This window comes from Tachypleus tridentatus, chromosome 9 (genome assembly GCF_004210375.1).
Source record: "Tachypleus tridentatus isolate NWPU-2018 chromosome 9, ASM421037v1, whole genome shotgun sequence".
Lineage (NCBI taxonomy): Eukaryota > Metazoa > Arthropoda > Merostomata > Xiphosura > Limulidae > Tachypleus > Tachypleus tridentatus.
Window position 1 is genome coordinate 42,331,940 of NC_134833.1, and position 23,589 is coordinate 42,355,528.

Genomic DNA, 23,589 nt, shown 5'->3' on the forward strand with positions numbered 1-23,589 from the left:
ACCAAAGATGCTCGCTCTTTTAGCAGTGGGGGCGATATAACGTTACGGTCAATCCTACTATTCGTTATAAAAAGAATAACCCAAGAATTGGCGATGACTGGCTGATTTCTCTCTAATCATACACTGTTAAATTAGGGACGGCTAGCGCAGGTAGCCCTCGTGTAACTTTGGGCGAAATTCAAAAACGAACAAACAAACTCTTGTTTGAAATATTTTACAGGGTTACTTTAAAGACAGTCTTCTAAATCACAAATTGACAATGTTCTCACATTTGGCCGGTAGAAATTCTCTCTATATTAATCGTTACATTTATTGATATCTTATTCGTTTGTTTCAGATATTCACGCAAAACGAGTTAGCTGTCCATAATTTCAAGTTGCAAAGTCACTCTCATAACGCAATCACAGATCCAAAGTGGGAAGCGAGATTTTACAGGCACGAACCATAGACCCTCGGATTCACAGTATAGCACTGTATTTCGAGTCTTATGGCTTTTGAAAATCGTTTTTTGGCAAAAAACTACATAATGGATTATTTGTACTGTTGCCACTACACAGATCAAACTTCGAATTACAGGTTGTAAGTTTTAAGCTTACCACTTAACAACCAGGAGGCTTTTTTCTAAAACTGTTAAGTAAGCTTATAAGCTTCAAACATGCATGTTTCTCCGTCTTTACTGAAATTGATGGAAAAATGAAATTGAATTCATCACCCAATTTATGTTTTTAGCAAGCTGTTCTTGAGTCATTGTGAATATCTGAGGTTTCTTGGTTCACGCCAGTTACTGCTTCAAGTATTCGTCCTCTGTTTTTTAAGATCGATGGTGAATCACAAGGATGACTTTCAATTCCCATTATTCGATTAGAATAACCAAAAAGTTAGTGGAGGGTAGTATTTGAGAGCTGCATTAACCGTAGTCTATCAATTCAAAATCAGAGAACCCGCTAACAAAACAAACAAATTTTAAAAAAATCTTTTTTTTTTTTGAAATTTTGTGATATTCTTATTTTTGTCCTTATAACCTAGCCTAATCTTCTAAGATCAGAGTCGCGGGTACAGATTCAATCCTCGAACATGCTCACCATTTCAGCAGTGGAGACGTTATAATGTGACGATCAATACCACTATTTCTTGCTAAAGAGTAACCAAAGAGGTTACGTTGTCGGCTAGCCGTCTTCCCTCTAATCAACTACTTCTAAACTCAAGACAGCTATCGTAGATAACATTTTAATAGTTTTGGGCGAAATTAAACAAACTTTCGTTTGCGAGATTTTAATTATCTGGCGAAAATACTTCAAAATGCAATCCACAAGGAAGATAAATTTATTTATTTCTTCCTTAACATTTTAAAACCTTCACTTTTACATTGTTATAATAATGTAGTGCTAGAGAAACGTCACAGAACTACATAAAAATAATTTATTTATAGGACGATTTTTACAAACTTATTTGATCTTAACGTCAAATGCACTTTAGTTGATGTATAGATTACGACATGAAAAGTATGAGTTACAACATTATGATAAAATATTGTTTCAGAATTTTTGAATAATTTCAAGTTTACCTTCTACATAAGCCGAGAGTTGTAAATATATACGAATGGTTCAAAACAGTATTTGTGTAGTTTATATTTCAAATTAGAATCAGAATTGGATTTTTTCTCTTAATAACACGTCATGTGAACGTGAGCAAAGTGGCAACTTCTAAGAACCCTAAGATTCAGTTAAAACCATCCCTAATTTTGAACTACTGATCAGAAGAAAGGTCACCAGTCAGCAGTACTTTGCTTCCACAAAGGTTGATCGTGGTTTGTTAACCGAATATGCAATTGATTAGCTGAATGTTTTATAACTTACCTACAAACGAAAGTGCGAGGCCTGTTCATCAATATTATTGGGACCCGTCGGTCATCTGCTGTGGCCGGCGTGTTCAAATTCGAAATACTTTCATATATCAAATTTGATTTTTATCGTAACGTGTTAATTAGTTGAATAAATCTACAAATTACCAAATTACAAATTACAAAAGGAGAGCCATTAGTCAACTGCAACTCTTTAGAGTCTTCTTTCCATCTTCAAGAGAAATCATTATTGGAGTTAGGATCGTTTTAACTATTAACTCGGGCCTGGCATGGCTTAGCGCGTTAAGGCGTGCGCTTCGTAATCTGAGGATCGCGGGTTCGCGCCCGAGTCGCGCCAAACATGCCCAGCCGTGGGGGCGTTATAATGTGACGGTCAATCCCACTTTTCCTTGGTGAAAAGAGTAGCCCAAGAGTTGGCGGTGGGGTGACCGTTGTGTGATTTAAACATAGCTGCCTTCCCTCTAGTCTTACACTGCTAAATTAGGGACAGATAGCCCTCGAGTAGCTTTGTGCGAAATTCAAAAACAAACAAAAAAACTATTAACTTTGGTTTCCTTTTGAATCACACAGTGCCCCATTGTTTTACATAATTCATCATTATTTGTTCATGATTCCGCTCAGCCATCTTTTCTTCCGCAGTCAGTTTTTTTTCTGTGAAAGTTATTTAAATTTTTATGGAGTTATTCTATTTGGTTACTGTATTTATGCATATAATGTATTAATATTTGTGTGTATGTGGATTTAGGTGATGTATTTTGAATTTAATATTATTCCTTGAAATATTTAACTATATTGAATTGGTTTTACTTCAAGCTTTTGCATATTACATTGATCACAGATATTACCTGGCATTTTAAAAAAAAAGAGCTTGGCAACTTAAAAAGTTTCTATTGAAATATTAAGTTAATAGGTTATTCTGGAAAAGTATTTGTGTCTGTTTTGAATTTTTCAGTCTTTGTTAATCATTTTTGAGAGTATTTTATGTAACAGTTACATGTTATGCTAATGTTCAGATACGTTTAACTTAATTTTGACTATTTAAATTTCGTTCCTTTTTTCCTCGTGATTTCCTAATTTTATATGTTCTTTGAACTTATTGGAGAAAGATAAATAAAATTATGGTGCAATTATTATGAATCACCTGTGGAATTTCTTTGCCACTTAATCTTACGAGTAAAGCCCACGAGTCAACACCTCGACATTCTGTGTTCTCTGCGAGAAAAATTGTCTTTTGACAGGAAACAATATCATCAGAATATAGATAAGTTTAGGAAACCAGAACCAGTCATAAAGATTCCTTCAAGATGTTTTACCTCATCATAGCATTCGAATCGCTGGATGCAGTGTGATTGATCTTTGCAATAGATGTTCGTTTACTAGATGAACATTTTAGACATGTCAATTTCAAGAAGACGTCTTTTGCATTAGAATTCTACGCTGCAAGACTATTGCCAAGATGCATGGTTGTTGGAAAGAGCATGATTGAACGTGACAACAGAACCTATAATAACATAGAGACGTTCTAAAATCATTTTAATATAAACTACTTAACTTCCGTATATATCTATCTGGTGGCTTTTTTTGGCAGTTTATAACGAAAAATGCTTATGATAATGTAGTTAATGATAAAGAGTTAATGTAGTAAACTTTGCTGCTGCTTTATATCAATCTATGTTTTCTTTTAACTTGTGTATAATTTTATTCCCTACTCAAAGACTACAACTCCACCATTTCTCTCTCCTTTTTAAACAAAATTCAATGTTCTAACATTCAGTCTTACTCTTCACGTCGTTAAAAATGTTTAATTATATTTATAAGTAATTATGGTCTTTAAAGCATTTGTCTTTGTAAATATATATATATACTTACGAAATTTGAAATATTTACATCTTGCATGGTCAACAAGCAACAATCCTTTATAATGCTTTAATCTATATGCTAGTTCTGCGGGATTATGATAACAAACCAGAGTGCAAAATGAGATATGTGAGAATTGACAGTTTTATAATCTATCAACCATTCTCAGTATTGAATACGTCTCAGAGGTACAGGTGGTAACTTTATCTACATTTGTGACAGAACATGTTCAAAAACAAGTAGACAGTAATGTAACGTTGTTACTCCACCACATTACGTCATACAGGTTTGCTATAACATAAAAATGAAAACAATGCTGTATAAATAGGTTGACAATCAAACAGCTTGGCATCCATTACTTACCATTTGAGAAGCTTTCCCTTCCCCATATTGGCACAGCAGTATGTCTTTGGACTTACGATTACCTGGGTTTTAATACCCTTGAAGGCAAAGCACACATGGTTCATTATAGTTAGCTTTGTGCTTAACTATAAACAACTAATCATCTGAAAAAAAATTCTCGAAATTCAGCAAATATTTAAAACAAACAACAAAGTCAGCTATTGATTTATATAAGCATAAATTTCAAAGTTTCAGCAGAAAAATGAACTAGGAGGTCAACTTAAACAGTTCATCAACCATATTTTCATATCAACATAAAAATAAAATTACAATAAAGATACAGAGTAGAATGCTACAGTAACAAAGAACCTGTTTCGATGTTTTATAACTAGCCATTGTTACTGAACTGGTCACCTCACCATCTTGTCATGTATGTGTGAGCAATTAAAACGCTGTTGTTACTTTAAAAAGCACGTTAATTATTTGTATCATAATGAAAGAATAAGTCAGTATCAATAATTGATTTAGGTATGTTGCAGAAAATGGTTTAATGCATTGAATATGTCCAAATATGTAAATTTGTTAAGCTCCTTCACCATAAAATAAAGTTGACTGATTGGACATAAGCAGAACATTAAAAATATTGATGAAAACATTGCAATAGTCATCAATCGCAAGTAAAATGACGAAAATCACACTGGTAATAATATCTATGATTTTATCTAGTGTCTGCTCTAACTGATATCTGAAGACTTTTTTTGTATAATATAGAGTTCAGATCATTTACAGTTATGTAAAAAAGTTAGGACACCCTATGAAAGCCTGTGCATTTTTGTAACATTTTTGGATATATAGATATTTAATCTCAATTTTAACAATACTGAGACATTATAGGAATATAACTAAACAATTTTAGTTTGATGATTTTGGTAGTAGTAGTAAATACTTTTTTGCTTGCTTGTACAGATTAATTTTCGATGACTTGGATGACATATTTTGGTTCATAATGAATGCAAGGAAGCTGAAAAGCATAAATGAATAAGATATATTTGTGAAGCAAATTGGGCTTGCACAGAATAACTCTCAATGGTAAAGGTTTCTAGTAATTGCAGATAACATATTTGTATTTATTCAAATATTTCATACTGCAGTTGGGAACCAGTCAACAGCATTTAAATATATAACGAAAGTAGGTTAAAAGTGAAAACAGAAAAATGTGTTTTTTTTTCATGTGTAAATATAATTATTTGAATGTCTAGTTGGTAAAGGCACTCTGTCTACTGATCCTGCTCAGATGAAAACAGTTACAGTGTATTTCCGGTCTACAATTAAGCTTTAGTTGCTTCTCTTATCATATTATTAACAAACTTTAGTAAACTTTACCAAAATGATTCGATTGATCTTTGCACTCTCCAAAACAGATCTACATTTTGTTCTTGAAAAACACATTCCCGTCATTAAAATCCATTTTAACCTATGCATCTGTGTTTGCCAAACTAAAGTCATGTTTTCCATCTATATTTTGCCTGGCATGACCAGGTGGTTAAGGCACTTGACTAGCAATCTTCGCGTTAGGGGTCCAAATCCCCGTCCTGCCAAACAATCTCCCCTTTTCATCCACAGAGTTGTTATATTGTGACGGTCAACCCCCCTAGTCATTAGTAAAAGAGTAGTTCAAGAGTTGGCAGTAGATGGTGATGTTATCCTATAACCATCCATTACTAAATTCGGAACGGTTAGCGCAGATTCAAAATAAAGACACAAAAACGTTTAAATTTAATATGGACACCAGCAAAAGTATAAATAAAAGCAATGATAGCGTTACAAATCGTATTGTTAGAAACATATGATGTGCATCGAGATTCAAAGATTGTGTTTTGTTTCGATTCAAGGAAACAATGTACGTTCTATTCAAACATAACCGGTGATTTTGGTATATTGTTTTGTGTAAACATTCACACAGGCAAATATGACTTCAACAATAATGGTGTCACTAAACTGTCACCAGTAAGTAGGTAAACATTATAGCATTTTTGTTAGTGTCATTATTTTTGGTACCAATTCCATCAGTGTCATCATCATAGCACCATTTTAATTAGTATCATTAACTGCAGTTTTTTGCTTCCCACGTTGCATTATTACTTATACCATTCCTACAGTTGTCGTTACAACTAGTCATTTTAGAATATAGTTTTTCCACGTTCTGCAACAAATATTTAAATAATCCAAAAGTTTGGGCTCATTTTCAGACTGAGAAGACGTGCACATTTTTTTCCTATGTGAATGTTTTCACTGTCATTATTATGTATGTGGTACACAATACATAATTTTGGTTAGAGCATTGAAAGGTATGTTTTAACCAAATGCGAGCTTTAAAATTTGTGTTAAAAAGTAAAGAAGACCATTATCATGCGAAAAAGTTAAGAAAAAGAAGACCATTATCATGAGAATTATTTATTTACAAATATGACAGTAAAAAAAAAAGAGTTAAAAACTGTGGGAACACTTTTCGTACCAGAATTAACAAATAATATAAATCTTCGATTTTGGCGAAGCAAATGAATGTTTGGGTTTCAGATTATGTCCCAATCAAAGCAAGCTAAAAAGTATTCATTACTGTGGAAAGAAAGCGTTCAAAACGATCATGTTCGCCCTTTCAGCCGTGGGGGCGTTATAATGTAACGGTCAATCCCACTTTTTGTTGGTGAAAGAGTAGCCTAAGAGTTGGCGGTGGGTGGTGATGACTAGCTGCCTTCCCTCTAGTCTTACACTGCTAAATTAGGGACGGCTAGCACAGATAGCCCTCGAGTAGCTTTGTGCGAAATTCAAAAGCAGACAAACAAACAAAAGGGCCACAACAACAACAAAATAATGGAAAATTTCAAACATGATAAACAGTGCATTTGGCAGGAGCTAAGTGGACGTTTTTGCTTTTATTTAAAGTCATAAAAGTCATAATAATATCGATACATATATATATACATGTATACAAGTTTCAAAAAAGTACAAATGTTGCTTCCAAAACTTACTTGTAGTATCAATGAGTATTGATGTAAATCTTTGAGCATACTTGATCATCAAAGTATTTACACAGAGATTTAATATTTTATCAAGTTGCACCATTCTGACCAATAAAGCCTTTTCAGACAAAGCTTAAAGCAAAAAATGTGTAAAAAATGTAATGAAAAAATTAATACTTTATGCATCAAAATAATATCATTATGATGACCATCAGTGGTTATGTACATACACTGCTGGCCAAAATCTTAAGGCCAATGAGCATAAAGAAAAAAATGCATTTTGCGTTGGTAGACTCAACCACTTGTTTGAATAGAGCTTCGAAAGATGAAAATAAGAAAAATAAAAATATTTTTTAACATTTAATAGGGAAAATGTAAACACTATGAAATTAGCCTAAATATTAGCTGGTCAAAAGTTTAAGATCATACAAAAAGAAGTCCTAAACAGAGTAGGAAATACCCAACAAGTAAGTTGCACGGCGGTCATTTCGAATAACTTCAAACATTTGCTTTGACATGGTTAATATAAGCGTTTGCAGAAGGCTGGCTGGAATGTTATTTCAAGTGGTGAAGATGGCTTGACGAAGATCTTGCACTGTTTGGAATTGACGTCCATTTCTATAGACTTCCCTTGCCATCCACACCCAAACATTTTCAATGAGGTTCAGTTCGAACGAACACGCTGGATGGTCCAAAAGAATCACGTTATTCGCCATGAAAAAGTCCTTTGTACTGCAGGCATTGTGCATTGCAGCGTTGTCTTGCTGAAAGATCTAGTCATTTCCACACAAGCAAGGGCCTTCAGTCAATAAGGATACTCTCTCCAACATGCCAATATAGCCAGCTGCTGTTTGACGCTCCTGCATAATCTGAAGCTCCATTGTTCCATGGAAGGAGAAAGCATCCCAGATCATGATGGAACCTCCTCTACTGTGTCGTGTAGAAAATGTCTCCGGTGGGATATCCTTATTGTGTCAGTAACGTTGGAAGCCATCTGGACCATACAGGTTAAATTTTTTATCATCAGAGAACAAAACCTTCTTACACTTTTCTACGTTCCATGTTTGGTGCTTCTCAGTAAAGTTTAACCGAGCTGATTCATGGTGTGGAAGGAGGCGTGGCTTTGAAGACGTTTACGGTTTTTAAAACCTTTATCTCGTACATGCTGCGTCCGTAAGGGCCTTAATCTGGTTCGACGATCGGCTGGTGTCTCGCCCGATAACACGTAGAATCCTTCTGCTTGACGCCGGCGAAATTTTCTTGGGCCGACCACTTGAAATTCTCGTTCTGTATTCCTCAGGGTGTTTTAAGAAATTTGCAACAGCAGTTTTATTGAGAATCCTTGCTTTTGCAGCTTGACAATTCTGCCACGTTCAAACTCTGTCAACGTTTTAGCGTTGTCAATATCTCCTACTTGACATCTCCTGTGTTACATTGACAACGGTAATTCTTGAAACAAATGACTAAATTTCGTTTCATCCCAGATGCTTCGTTTCAGTGTGGTCTTAAACTTTTGATTGGCTAGTATTTAAGCAAATTTCATAGTGTTCACATTTACCCTATTAAATGCTAAGAAGATTTTGTATTTTCATCTTTCGAAGCTCTACTCAAATATGTGGTTGAGTCCAACAACGCAAAATGCATATTTTATCTTTATGTTCATTGGCCTTAAGATTTTGGCCAGCAGTGTATATGTGTTTGTGTTTCACGTACTGCTGTTACGTGATATTACTGTTTAAGTTGGTGACTCGTCCTAAATTAAACAATAAAGTTTATACAAACGCTTGTCCCCCGCTAGTGCAACGGTAAGTGTACGGATTTACAACACTAAAATCAGCCGTCTGATTTCCTTCGGTGGACTCAGCAAGTAGCCCGATGTGGCTTTGCTATAAGAAAATACACACACACATATTTCAAGAATACGATAGGTAGCCTTTTGTGTTCAACTAATTTCTTCTGTTTTTGATTTCAGAATTCAGTCTTTATTTGTATTTTATGTTTCATTCTTTGAGTAGAATTTTTCTTTCCAATCTCGGAATATTCCACAGTGAGACAGCGGTATACCTACTGACCCTGCGTAGGACACAACAAACAGCACAACGAGGCCTTGCTCTAAATCAAAAGTAAATAATAGGCTTAACAATTGTCAAGTTTATCTTCGCAAGCTCGAAATAAAAATATTAGAAAAAACAAAGTTGGCTGTTGTTCAAAGTATTATTCAATTTTGTTATTTTCGTCGCCTATGCGGTTTTAAACATATTTGTTCTATGTGAAAGCGAAAAAATAAACAAGTATTCTTAGAATAATTACATTTTTCTTTCTTCCTTAATGTAAATAATATAACATGAAACTACGGATCTCAGCTATTTAAAACTAAAGTTTATTATCCATTTTAGTTTAGAGTATTTTTCAATGCGTGTGAAAAAGTAAAAGACTTAAAAATGAGAAAGTTAAACTGATTGGAATGCTAACTAACCTTAAATACTCTTTAAGTGACAATCTTTATACTTAAGCGTACAAACAAACTTTACACTAAATATTTTTACAACTATTTTCTACTATGATGAAAACTACGGAATAATCAAGTACTAATTCTTATTTTAGAAAGAATAAAACAGATTAATATTTCGAGGTATTGCTGTCCTATTTCTTTCAGGCTGCCGCCTTTCAGTCCAAGAAACCTGTAAGAGTTAGGAGAAGCCCCCAACAGAAATGTGAATATCGACCTACAACACAAGATCAATACATCGAGTCAATCTTACGCCTAGCCCTAGCAACAGAAAATTGCAATGTAGTTTCATATTTGTTTGTCCCTAGCATTAATGTTTAAAATTTTACCTTGACAGTATATATACAACGTTTTCACCTTTCAAATGTTATTTTCTAGTTTTTATTCAAATATTTCTATAAAAGCCAGGTTATCTTTCTGTGGTATAAATTTTTCTTTCCTTTTTTATGTTGGTTTAATCTTTCTTCTAGTAAGTCATGATATTGATACTATAGTTTATAACGAACCTTTTCTTTGTAATACCCAGTATCACTTAACATTAATTTTTCTTACCATTCTGTAAAGAACGGATGACCTTTAATAGTAATAATTTTTAATTAAGTATATTTTATGATTTTTTTCCTGTATTTTTTCAGTACAATTAATTTTCTATACAAATATTTATAATTCCTTTGCTGCTGTTTAATTTTATTCCGTATTCTGACAGGAGAAAATATATCTTATACATATATATATTTTCGAAAGCATTTACATAAACATTTGCTCATACTGGTTTCCGTATTTTACTACCTTTACGTCATCACAACACAAGTCTCCCTGGTACAGCAGGCGTTCAAGCTCAATGTGGTTTTGTTATAAGAAAATACTCACAATAAGTATTCTGTTTGAGCATGTTTCTCTTTCGATTTGTTTACTTCAAAATAAAACATGAAATTAATGACAAATTTTATCTGTTTTCATGGATTTTATTTTTATTTTCAAACTCACTACGTACTTATTTTTTATACTTGTTTTCTCAAAATTCTTTTATTTCAAATTTTCTGGTTCCATAATTGTGATTTAACAATGAGAAGACTTTGTCAGTGATTTCTGTCATCCACCTATGAACAGTTTAGTTTACGGTAATTTCTTTTCTATATATTCACATTCAGTTGACTTAGTTAGCTTAATGATAGCTGAAAAAAATGGTTGTTAGCGAAAACCGAGATATATAAAGGTGAAGAACAGTGGATAGGTTGCAAACTCTTATCTAAAACCTGAAAAAACTATTTTTTTAAGGTTTGTCGTATAAGTTAATTAATTAAGAGTTTTGACAGCAACTGAATGACATAATTATATTCTGCCTATATACACATGATTATACCAGCCTCAAATTGGTTAGTATTTGTAATTTTCACTATTGTGTGATTCATTTATAACTCCTTTTATACATATTTGTTTCTTATGTATAACTAGTGTAACTTTTTTCCAGTCTGTAGAGATTGTTTTACTGAATGATATTAGAATGAAAATCAAAAGAGTTGATTAATCTAACACAATCATATGGGCAATTTCATGACACAAAATTAAATAAACTATTGATTTTGAAATGATTCATAACTTAAATCAAATGCCGAATTTAATTAGATAAAAGAAGAACCACCATCATATTTATTTCATATGTTTCGAACCTATTTTTATTTAATGCTAGAATATACATTATTCTTCTGATAATACCGAATGAATTAGAGTGCTATTAAGTTAGGATTTTTTTATTAGACATGTAAATTTTCCTCTGGTTCCTAGAGCTTTAATTTTTGGCTTAACTATTTTTCGTATATCCTTATTTGGTTGTTTTTACTATTTGATTACGAATTGTCAGTTTTCCAATTTTCTTGTCTTTGTAGCACTATTTTTATGTAGTAAGGTGACTGAGACTTATAAATGATTTTAAAATACTATAACAAACATTAAGCATGCATGATGTTGCACAAATATTTTGTTTTACATATAATAATCTTCGTAAAGGAATGAAAATTAACTTCCGATTAGAGCAAGTTACATATATATATAGTAACTAAAAATCAACCTGGCAACCAATAGAGCTAATTAAAAACAATTTTCTTACTTTCCTGTTTACAAAAATTAGAGAAGGTTCAATCGTTGTTAAATTTGTTTTCGGCTCTAATTTCAATAACATCTCGCTAGGTTTGGTAGTAGTTTCACGGATTAAGGTAGTTTTGTATTAGGTTAACAATGCAAAATAATGTCTATAATAAAAGTATGATTATAAAAAAAGTAATAAATTTCAATATATCTGACTATGTAACTAATAATGTTAATTAAGGCAATAATAAATAAACAATCCAGTACACCTTATTGAGGGAAACACTGACTGTTGGCTCGAATTACTGTTGCACAAGTAAAGTTCTTTGAACAATGTAATCTGGTATAACATGTCAGATATTACTTCACTTTTTCTAACTCGTCTTTTGAGTAACGGAAAGCTTCTAGTACTGTCTAACATTGACAAATTCATGATGACAATAGCTGTTGTTTAAACTATGTCGAGTTAGTAGCAATACATTTCCTATAATCCAACTAAAAAGTCCTGTGCATTAGAAGATACTAAACAAGAAAATAAAATAATACCTAAAACGTCCATTAAAATGTAATATAAATGAAACAAGAAACTCCACGAATCAAAACTCCAGAAATATTAGACAAAACAAAAAAACTCCATGACTCAAAACTCAAAAAATATTAGATTACCACAACAAAGCTTTATTTTAAGACGAATCAACATAATGTAATCAGATACTTTTTTGAATAATTTAATGAAATTAACTTTCATTGATGAGAAGATTGCGTTTTCAGTTTCTTCTACTACAGTGTGCAGATAATGAAAGAAATTAAAGCAATAACAAGGAAATATAAAGGAAGCTTTCAAATAAAGACAAGTTGTCATTCATTCACCTTGTATTAATGTATTATTGTTTGTGGTTATATGCAAATTCATATTACCAAATATAACAACTATAATGCTTTGTACCTAGTGAAAAGGATAATCGGTAATTTAGTTATAATCATAAATCGATTGTCTTTTGTTAAAGGCTTTTTAATCGATAGTTTTAAATCTTTAAAATTTCAGTTATTTTCTGGATAAATGTGGTTGTGGGAGCCCTGAAGTAATGACAGTCAATGTCACCAGTTTTGATATCGATACGGAACTATAGAGTAATGTCAAGGGTATATATATATTTCTGATTACTACTGTTGATTTACACTGAGAAAATATGTTTTTTAAATTAACAGTCAATAAAAAAATGACACCGTTAACAAAAATCCTATTAGAGAGGCACCCAGTGCCAAAAGAATAAAAATATATATATAAATAAATTTGTGTTCGGTTTTTAAAATGTAGTTTTATGGAACTTTTATACCACTCTTTTGAAATACCTCTTCCTCTAGAAATGTGTGGGAAGAATGACATTGTGTCAGATGGGACGCTGAAGTTAGATTCAAGTTTATTGTTCTTTTTTTTTGGCTATTGAATGAATAATGAACTAGTTTTTCTTATCTTTGTTCATTTTATGGGAACCGCAAAACGCCCTTTTCGTATTATCATTTTCCGGGTTTGAAAAAGGGGAATATGAACACAGAACAAGCTTGTTTTTCGTTTTCTCGATAACGAAAAATAAGGTTGTTTCTTTTCATTGGTTTCACTTTCGTACAAAGAATGTAACTGGGAACCAAGTTTTAAAAAAACAAAAAACAACATAACAATTTGAATCCGGTAACAGAAACAACGAATGAGTTTGCTTTTCATCACTTTGTTCAATAAAAAAATGATCTAGTTTCTTTTAAGTTTTCAAATAAGGGAACATAAATAACGAACCAGTTTGTTTTACTTTACGTTATATAAAGAAATGAACAACGAAAATCAAATTTGTTCCCTTTTTATTTTTCTTTATTCAAAAGCTGAAAACTAAAAAAAAACAACAAGTTTTTGTTTATTAAAAAACGAATAACAACTAATGAAATGGTTCGTTGTTCAATTTTTTAACTGGTTTCTTTTTCATGCTCTTTATTGAAACACATTATTTCTTATTTACGCTCTGGTATTCATTTTTTTTAAAGACCGAAAAAAGTAGTTTGTTATTTAAAAACACGAACGATATTGTATCTAACTTTAGCAGATTGTTTCAGTTCTGGTTGGTGAGTGAATCCTTATCGCGGACCCTTTCAGTTATAGTACTGTGCAATATTCAAAATGTCTCATTTAAGGATTCAATGTCAAACTAATAAAGGGTGTGCCATTTACGTAGCACAGCGATATGTCTGCGAACTTATAACGCTAGAATTCTGGTTTCGATACCAGTGGTGGGCAAAGCACAGATAGCCCATTATGTAGCTTTGTGCTTAACTTCAAACAAACTATCTTCTTAGTCGGAAAAATGAATAAATAAATGAGTTTAGGAATGTTATGATCTTTACTGAAATAATACTTTAAAGGTAATAAGTAAGCTATAGACATATTGAAATGTTTTCGACTATTCATCTCACATCAACCATGATTATAATGACCAATTAAACTACAATAATTGAAAAAAATAGTTATTTTGGAAGTAATGGCTGTAGGTCTGAACGTTTTATTGTTGGTATGTTTTAATTCACTTTCTTCAAACGCGATAGTCTCAAACCACTCTCAGGTTTAATGTATTATACTTCCGTAAACTTATATCAATAACCTTAAATCTCGAAGAGTTCGTGATAATTAATTTAGCTTACTTGCTAATAAATCAAAACAACGGTAGTCATAAAGTTATATATTAAAATTTGGTTTGTTGCAAGAAATTTTTATATGTCACCAGTAGTGTGTGTATTTCACGAAGCGATTTTCGTGACGTTACAATTAAGAAGAGATTTCTGATAAATATATTACAGTTGGTATCATGATTTAAATTATTATAGAAAAAAATGTAGATTAGTATAGTCTTTGAAGTGTGTGTGTTTTCTTATAGCTTATCTGCTGAGTCTACTAAGGGGAATCAAACCCCTGACTTTAGCGTTGCAAATCTGTAGTAGTACCAGTGGGGGACTAATCTTTGGTATTTATTAAACGATGTGACTTTCGGTAATATATATATATTTTACGAATACACTTTGAATATAGTTCTCAGTCTTTAGTCTCTGTAGTATTCTGTCATTCTTTAACATCATGTTTACAATATTGAGATTGAAAGGTTACGCCAGTCACTAACTGTACAAAGAATATATGCAAGACTCGCAGTTTTGCAATTAATTTTTTTATGGTTCAAAATGGGGTTTCTCTGTTTTTAATTCTCATTTTGTTCTATTTATGAACATTTTTAAAAAATCCCTTTCTCCATTTTTCCCTTTTAGGGTGCTACAGTTAATTTGTCAAAGTCCAGAAAGTTTTAAATATATATATATGAAAAAGTTATGTATGTACATTTGTATTTTCTTGCATGCTTTCTCATAAGTGACTTAATACTATTTATAATTTGATGCATAGATATTGCAACTTCGCCGCAAATAATGTTAGTAAAATCTCTTGATAAAGCTAGTTTTGATTTTATTCTTGTAAAAATCTCGAGCATTTGTTTTATGTGGTTAAATAGTGTGTTTTTTGTTAATTCTACAAGACCTAAAATGTTGTACTTTGTGCATACATATATTGCCTAATGTAAGTTTGCATGAAATGCGCATGTCAATATATCAATCAACGACATATAGGATCCATCACAAAACATCTGTAAAAGAGTATATATCCACTACTTACATTTATATATATATATATATATATATATATATATATGCTAGAAAGCTAAGCTATAGGTTTGGAATATATCTGTATTAACAAAAAAAACCTAATGATTTGAAATCGTAATCTTTACTAATAGCTAGTATTAGATAATAATATAACAGGTATGAAAAAAGACAACAGTTACCTGGTAAAGGATTAATTTATAATTAGAGTAGATTATCATCTGTTACATAGTGATAAGAAACAAATAATATATCACGTTACGTATTATAATTATATCGGACGAGTCTCGATTTATTATATTACGTACTTTACGTATTACGATTTCAAATAGCCGAAAATTTTAATTTAAAAGTTAATTAAATTGTGATATGTACCACATTTATAATATTTGCTAACAAGATTGATATACACAATTTTCTTTGTTAACATAAATGTATTTTAATATACAAACAACAATGCAATTTATAAAAACGGTTTTTATTAATAGCTATTACAAATTATGGTTTATATACAAGAGTTTTACAAACTTATGCACAATACTGAGTCTTATATCTGGTCTGGAACTGAATATCTTATGGACAGTCCAGGTCCAAGAGGCGCAAATTACTTTAATGTTGATATACAAGCACACTCCACTTGATGGGAATGCTAGCTAGCTCTATTCTTGTTTGGTCTCATGTGATTTAAGAGCTTACTTTTCACAAAGGAAGATATCTAATGTCTTCGTAGAAATACTAACGTCAGAAGTTAATTCGGTGAAGTTTAATGGTTTATAACGTTCGAAATTGATAAACGTTCCTTGTCAAATTCTGTAGTTTTCCAATTGATAGGCGTCAATCATAGTTATAGCTTCCTAGGCTTTTTGTATACTGACTGCAGCTGAAATACAATATTCTGTCTCTTGGCGCGTTTGGTTTATATAGTTTAAAGCGAAAGTCTCGAATGTTGAACAATGTTTAAGAATACACTAGATTTTGTTTTTAAACAAATATTTTTATTCTTACTTTCGATAATCTTTAATAGGTTTAGAGAATAGGCGATATTTGTGCAATGTACATCCAAAAATGTATGTCACATGCGTCAAACTGAAACAAACATAGGTATTAAAATAAATGTATGATGATAAATCTGTAACAATAAAAAATACCAACTTAAGGATAATAGTAATCAGCATGAACTACGATAGTTATTCATAATAGGAACCACAAGATTAGGGGTGGAACTAAAGACTGAAACTCAGTTGAAGTTGAAAGAGGCGAGAGACTGGCCGATTTTAAGTCAGTATCTAAAGAATTGGAGGATTGCAGTAATCTAAGTCTCTAGAAAATGATTAGAATGAGTAGTTGTCTCTGGGATGGAAATTACAATAAAGTGTATGGTTAAGAAACGTTACAATCCGATATACGGGAAACAAGGGTAAGATCAATAAGAAAGGTGTTGATGAGAAAGGATTACAAGAGATAGGAGTTCAATCAAGAGAATAAGAGAAGACCGGGAGATGTGAGAGAGAACAAATTAACCTGGAGAGGCGAGGGAATAGAGTAATATTTTTACTTCTAAACCAATGTGTTATTGATGACTAGTAATAACAACAGCTCGGTATGTTTACGTCAGTGTGAATCAATTCACATAGAAATGAGTACAAGAAAGTTACTGGGCATACGAAAGATACACTTTACCTTTTTATGTCCAGCAAAGAACAAAAAATAGCATGATCGTAACAATAAGTCAAAACTATAGGTAAAATAAAAAATTATTGATTTACCTCTGTAAACCTGAATATTTTATTGATTGAACTGATATTTACAAACACAGACTCTGAGCTAAGTAGTTAAAACATTTTACTTTCTGATTTATTACGAAAACAACCCATAAAATCAATAAGTTCATAAGGTGTTGTAAGTTTCAATTGTCAACTTAAATCATTGACTACACAAAAAAAATCATATCAAATCGTACTTTATGCCTAACGAACTTGTCACTCCTCTTTCTTCTGTGCTGTACAACAGACTGTTTCACCGTTCCTTTCTCAATGTTCTAGCTTAATTTACAGAAAGAGTATATACTTTACATTACAGGAAGCACGTTATGGTAGCATTTAGATATTTTATAATCGTTGTAGTGCAATTAATATATCTTAATGGTCATGTTCGTTAGAATAATAAGTACAATAAAACATGCTGTTATCCCAGTTGTTAAATCTCATAATATTTACAACTCACTTTCATTTCATGAGATAATATTTAGTGAAGTGAAGCAGAAAACTTGCACAAGGTACGAATTTATTCTGTGATTGTATATATATATATATATATATATATCACTTTGACTGGAGCTAAGCACAAAGCTGCACAATGGGTTATCAAAGTTTTGCCCAAAATAGAAATCAAAACCTATTGTTAGTGTCGTAAGGCAGTAGACTTTTCACTGAGGTGCTTGAGGCGTTTATTATACAAAAGTTGCAGTTTTGAACTCAACAACAAAAAAGTAATTTTTAATTGTCCAAATATGTCTCAATTAAAATTTTCAAGAAAGCATAATAATAATTAATTTTAACAACACACTTTTCTAGAAGAAACATTTTTCATTTATGAATGTAATAACATTCTGTGAACATTTAGTGTCGTTTTCAGTATTATGATATAATTTTAAAATTTGAATTTGTTTTTGCATTTTCAGGGGATTTGGTAAACAAGGAAACCAATGTCAAAGTAAGTTTGAAAATACTTATGTACTTATTAAGTTATTCAGTTTTAATAAGGTCTGTTTCGAAAGCGTGATGTTTGGACTTAAACTCTAACCGTTAACATTATCTAAAATCGTTCCAAAACTGTTCATTGATTCTTGTGAAATTATGCTTCAATCCCAAAATTAAACGTACGTGATACAAATAAGTCTATTGCAGAAATTTAAATTTAAGTTCAATAAATATATAATAAAACAAATACCATGACTACATGATATTTATAAAGAAAAAAACGCTACATTGAAAATGATTATATCTTATAAACAGGTTTTTCTAGGAGAACGCAGTTACATCAGATACACTTTAGGTGATACGAGTCTCATTCAAAAATTTTGAGCTTGACATAGAGTGTTTCAAAAAAAAAGGACATCGTTTTTCTCGTAAAATTATATCGATTTCTCAACATAGCGAGCTTGATAATTTTATCAAAAATCGTCTCTTTGTGCAGGATATTGCAAGAATCAATGAATACTGTCCGGAACAGATGGCGCTTGCAGGAGCCGAGTTTAATAGTAATATTAACGTAGCGATTTGAAGTGACGAAAGGCATATTGAACTCTTCTTGAAACATCCCTCATCATACCTGAACTTAGCTTTTGTATCACAAGTAGTTTTTAAAATTAATCTGTTTTTAAAGAAAAATATAATGATTTATTTTTGAAAACACTGTAATATATCTAAAAATAAATCTTACTAATATGTGTAAGTATGTATCCATCGCTCAGTTTGGTTAGTCTATTACCGTCATTTTTTGTATGGGAACCAGAAACTGTCCGTCGGTTTAAAGAGACTATTTTATTTTAGGACTTTAGGACGAATAGAAAGATATAAAACATCCTGAAATACGGCTTACTTCCGTTTTTTTTATAGATTTTTAGCTTCGAATTTAAAGACGAATAATTAATTAGGTAAAAGAATCGGTTATTACCTTCCACAAAGCCAAGAATGTGATTAGCATTTAATGAATTCATTGGAAACTTAATAACAAAAAGACATGAAAAAAGTGAGAATTATTTAATCTTGTCTTTTAGGCATTTTTTATTTTAAGGTGACTTCAGTTAGTATCATTAAATGAAAATAAAATAAACCCTTAATTTAGGCCTTAAATTAAAGTGCAGTTTTTTGTCTGGTAAATTTAATGCTATTTCTTGTTTTCTTCTTACGTGAAAATATATGTCATATAATAACTTATGCCAATTTTATTTGTTAATTACTCTAGAAGCATAAATATTTAAGTCGGAAATTCAGTCTTCAATGAAAAATTAACTCAATTTAAAATATTCTAATTTTATTTAGTGTAGTGATTAAATCAATATATTTAGTGTAACTGTTCATCCAGCAAGTACTAGTTTAGTTGAGCTACAAATTCATATAATCAATACGTTCATTTAATAACCTAGCGATATTAATGTAGTAGTTCATATTATAATTTAACAACTACTATTGAAATGATTCAGCTTACGATACATACAATCAATGATTTAGTATAATGGTACATCTTATAATTTTTCAAATATCAATATGATGGTTAGGCTTATAACAAATACAGTCAATGTGTTAGCATAACAGTTCCTCTTATAATATAATAAGTATTAATGTAGCATTTAATCTTATAATACACAACAGCAAGATTTATTAAGTAGTGAAGCCTATAATACGTATTATCAGGTATTAGAATACTGTTTATAGATACAATACGTTTTAGCAGGTGTTAGTGTTTCTAATACAAAGTTTCGAAGTTTTAGTTTAGTGTTTCAGCTTAGAGTGAAGTATTACTATTTCTCCATTATGAGGTTAAAAGAAAAACCTATTTTTCTATTAGAAGTGTATTCTGAATGTTTTAACATCAGCCTCTTTACAACTTATTGTTGTTATTGTTTAGTTTCCTTGAGTTACTGGCACCCTGTGACTTTTTTGTATGTTTCACTAAAGTGATAAAGGTATTTAAACACTCCTTTTGCGATTGTAAAATAATTTATAAGCGAAGCTCAAATGCTAGTATACATTCTTATTATGAGGATTTCTTATTAAATCAATGAAAAATAACGCAAATGCTATCATTGGAAAGGTTTTTGTGATGTGTTGTTACATCTTTTGCTCTGAAAGTGTTATATATATTGTCGATACTAATTCTTTCCCAAGTAAAGATAACGGATTTCTTAAGTTCATGTCATTATTAGGCTCGTTTACTAAAATATTATTTCGTGCAAATCACATTTTAATAATTATTTACTTTAATCATAAGAAATAATAGAAACCTACATCCCAGATATTACGTGATTTCTTTGATTTCATATATTTTGTCACTGAGACATTTTCAGTGTTGTATACATTACAATAATCCAGTAGAAATGTTAAAAGGACAGACAAACAAACCGCTTTAAAGAATGTTAATGATGGATAAATCTAGTGATTGTAATGGTGGACCCTGGTTTAAGACTCACGCAAGTATACACGGTTTCAAGGATTGTAAGACTGCAAACATAGCGCTGTGCCACTGGACGTGACTGAAAAAGAACAAAGCTATAGTCCTGAAAGCAAGTATTGCACAATAACAGTTATGTGCATCAGAATATTGAAATGTTTTAATATATTTTTCGAAAACATATATTTACAAGACATGTACATATATATTTACCGAAAACAGAAAACAAAATGAAAGTGTAACATAATATATATATTACCACACGCGATTTTTAATATTTCTCAGGCTGATTTATAACATATAAACGGTGCGTCAGTGAACAATATATTTCAAGTAATATAAGAGCTGATCGATTTTTCAAGTTTTCGGTCAATTTATTCTGTAAGAAAAATTTATAAAGAACGGATAACAAGTTGTGTAAACACGTGTGTGATATTTTCAGGACAAATTGATTTTTGTACAGAGTAGTTGGTAATAATTACACTTTATAATGGAAGTATTAGCAGGATAAATTACAAACTCTTTTAAATTGACTGAGTTCAAATAAAGAAATAAATAGAACAGGCACGATTACAATATTTTTTTATTTATATCAAGGACACAAAACAGTGTACGTACTTTCTTTATGGACATTTGTCTTCGACTTTTATTCTGCCAACTTATTGATTTAAATTTGAGATTCCTGTTCAGTTCAGTGTATGTGAGGATCACCTAAAACATACAGACAAAGCTGTAACTCCTAATTTAAAAATATGAAAAATATATTACTCCAGCTGCATCCGGGCTGTTTTCAGACGTTTTCAGTTCTATAAGGAAAGATAAGTTGTTGGTTGTTGGTGGAGTTGTTATCAAAGTTGTCTTCTTTCTTGTGACTGTTTTCCGTTGTTTTGTTGGTATTTTAATTTTGTGTAGAATGAATCACTGGTCTTTTAGCTAGGTTTTCCAGATAGGCTTTCATTTCGATGAATGGAATATTTCTTGGTGTTACTACGAAGTTGAGCCCTTTCTTAAGCAGATGCATCTTTTCAGTGCTTAATTGTAGGTCGAATCTGTTCATTATGAGGTTGGGTGATGGTTCATCGTGTTGGAATTTATTTTTTTTGTTGGCACCTCAGTTGATTTAGTTATTGTTTTGTGGTGGGTCTCCTTTTTCTTGTCTTTCTTACTGTTGATTTGATTCATGTTGCGTTATATAAGTCCATAAATGTTGTGTTTAATGCAGCAGACCAGTTGATGGTCTTATTAATTTTTTGATTCCTCAAGTCATTGAGTTCTTTGTATTTTGAGTTTAACATACCTTTTAGCAGTTTTTTTCAGTAAGTTAAAGATAATATTTGTACACTGATTACAATTTTGGGATACTTTTATCTTTAGGCCCGGCATGGCCAAGCGCGTTAAGGCGTGCGACTCGTAATCTGAGGGTCGCGGGTTTGTATCCGCGTAGCGCCAAACATGCTCGCCCTCCCAGCCGTGGGGGCGTAATAATGTGAAGGTCAATCCCACTATTCGTTGGTAAAAGAGTAGCTCAAGAGTTGGCGGTGGGTGGTGATGACTAGCTGCCTTCCCTCTAGTCTTACATTGCTAAATTAGGGAGGGCTAGCACAGATAGCCCTCGAGTAGCTTTGTGCGAAATTCCAAAAAACAAACAAACACACAAACTTTTATCTTTACAAAATTAGGGATTAGTTTTCCTTTCAGCACTATTGGATGGAAGAAATGTCATTTTTTTGATTGACAATTTTTATATTTAAGTTTTTTAGTTTCGTTATGATCGCACTAGTATGTAAGTTAAAAATGGCGTAATGTAGTCAAGTTCAGACATAATGGAGTTTAAATAACTTTATCAAAGAATTATCACATAAAACCATCAACACAATTTCAGAGAAAAGGAAGTTAAAAACAACCTAACACAGAAAGGCATCAATTCTATAAATAACCTAAATCGAGACAACAACTTCAAAATTCTAAAAGCAGATAAAGGCAACGCTGTAGTTATAATGTACACAAATGAATACATTCAAAAATGAACATTTTATCAGATAGAAACAAATTTAAATTAATACACTTAAATCCAACAAAAACACATGAAAACCAATTAAACAAAATACTACAGTGGAACTCCTCCAAGCGGCCACCCCTCAGATTCGGTCACCCCTTGAAAGCGGTCATTCAATCACAGTCCCTTTTTTGTTTACATAATCCCTAATTATGTACAGTGGAACCCCTCTAATCAGGCCAGTTTGTTTCAGTCCCGAAGGTGGCTCCTTTAGAGGGGTTCTACTGTACTATAAATGAAAAACTATCTCAGAAAACCTTTATCAAGACCGACTTATTCACACCACAACTCCAAGCCTCACAAACCCGATTGTCAACTACTACCCATAATGTCGATCAATGAATCATTCAACTTCTCGGTAAACACAAAGCATGGACATCTTCTAAATATGTAACATCAGTCAGCTCCTTTTCCAAAAACTCGTTTAACTTTAAATCTATTCTTGATCAAATAAAGCTACATAGTCTTAATGGCTAACTTTGATATAATCTCCCTTTTCACAGAAGCCCCAGCCACTGAAGCCTGCAAGATAACTTTAACACTACATATCCAAGACCCCAACCCATTAATACACGTCCCCAACAACAAATTAGCAACCCTTATAGAATTCATTACCATAAAAACTAATTTTATCTTTAATAATCAAAACTACCTACAAATTAATGGCTTAAGAGCAATCCTGCGCCACCAGTTCTAGCCAACATTTTCATGACACAGATTGAATCTCAAGCGATCAATTCAACCTTTCATCCACCACTATACTGCTACATACATGTTGATGATATAATTGTTGGATTCACTTCTACAGAACACACATTTAGTTTCTCAACCACGTTAACTCCATACACCCTAACATTAAGTTCAACTGTGAACAAGAGAAAACTAACCAAATAGCATTTCTCAACCTCAATATTACAAGAACGGATACACAATTCAAAACAGAAATCTGCAGAAAAATTACCCATACTAGTCTATAAATTCCCTAGGACTCAGCATGTGA

General features: G+C 31.7%; 1 protein-coding gene across 5 annotated transcripts in view; it reads left to right on the top strand.

Annotated features, from left to right (window-relative positions):
• The window catches only part of LOC143225137 (protein kinase C, brain isozyme-like), a 143,299-nt gene that overhangs the window by 14,709 nt on the left and 105,001 nt on the right, over window positions 1–23,589 (top strand). For all 5 annotated transcript variants that reach the window (XM_076454000.1, XM_076453999.1, XM_076453998.1 and 2 more), the window contains exon 2: window positions 18,042–18,073. In XM_076454000.1, the coding sequence (XP_076310115.1) occupies window positions 18,042–18,073 (32 nt within the window). The remainder of the gene's footprint in view (window positions 1–18,041; window positions 18,074–23,589) is intronic.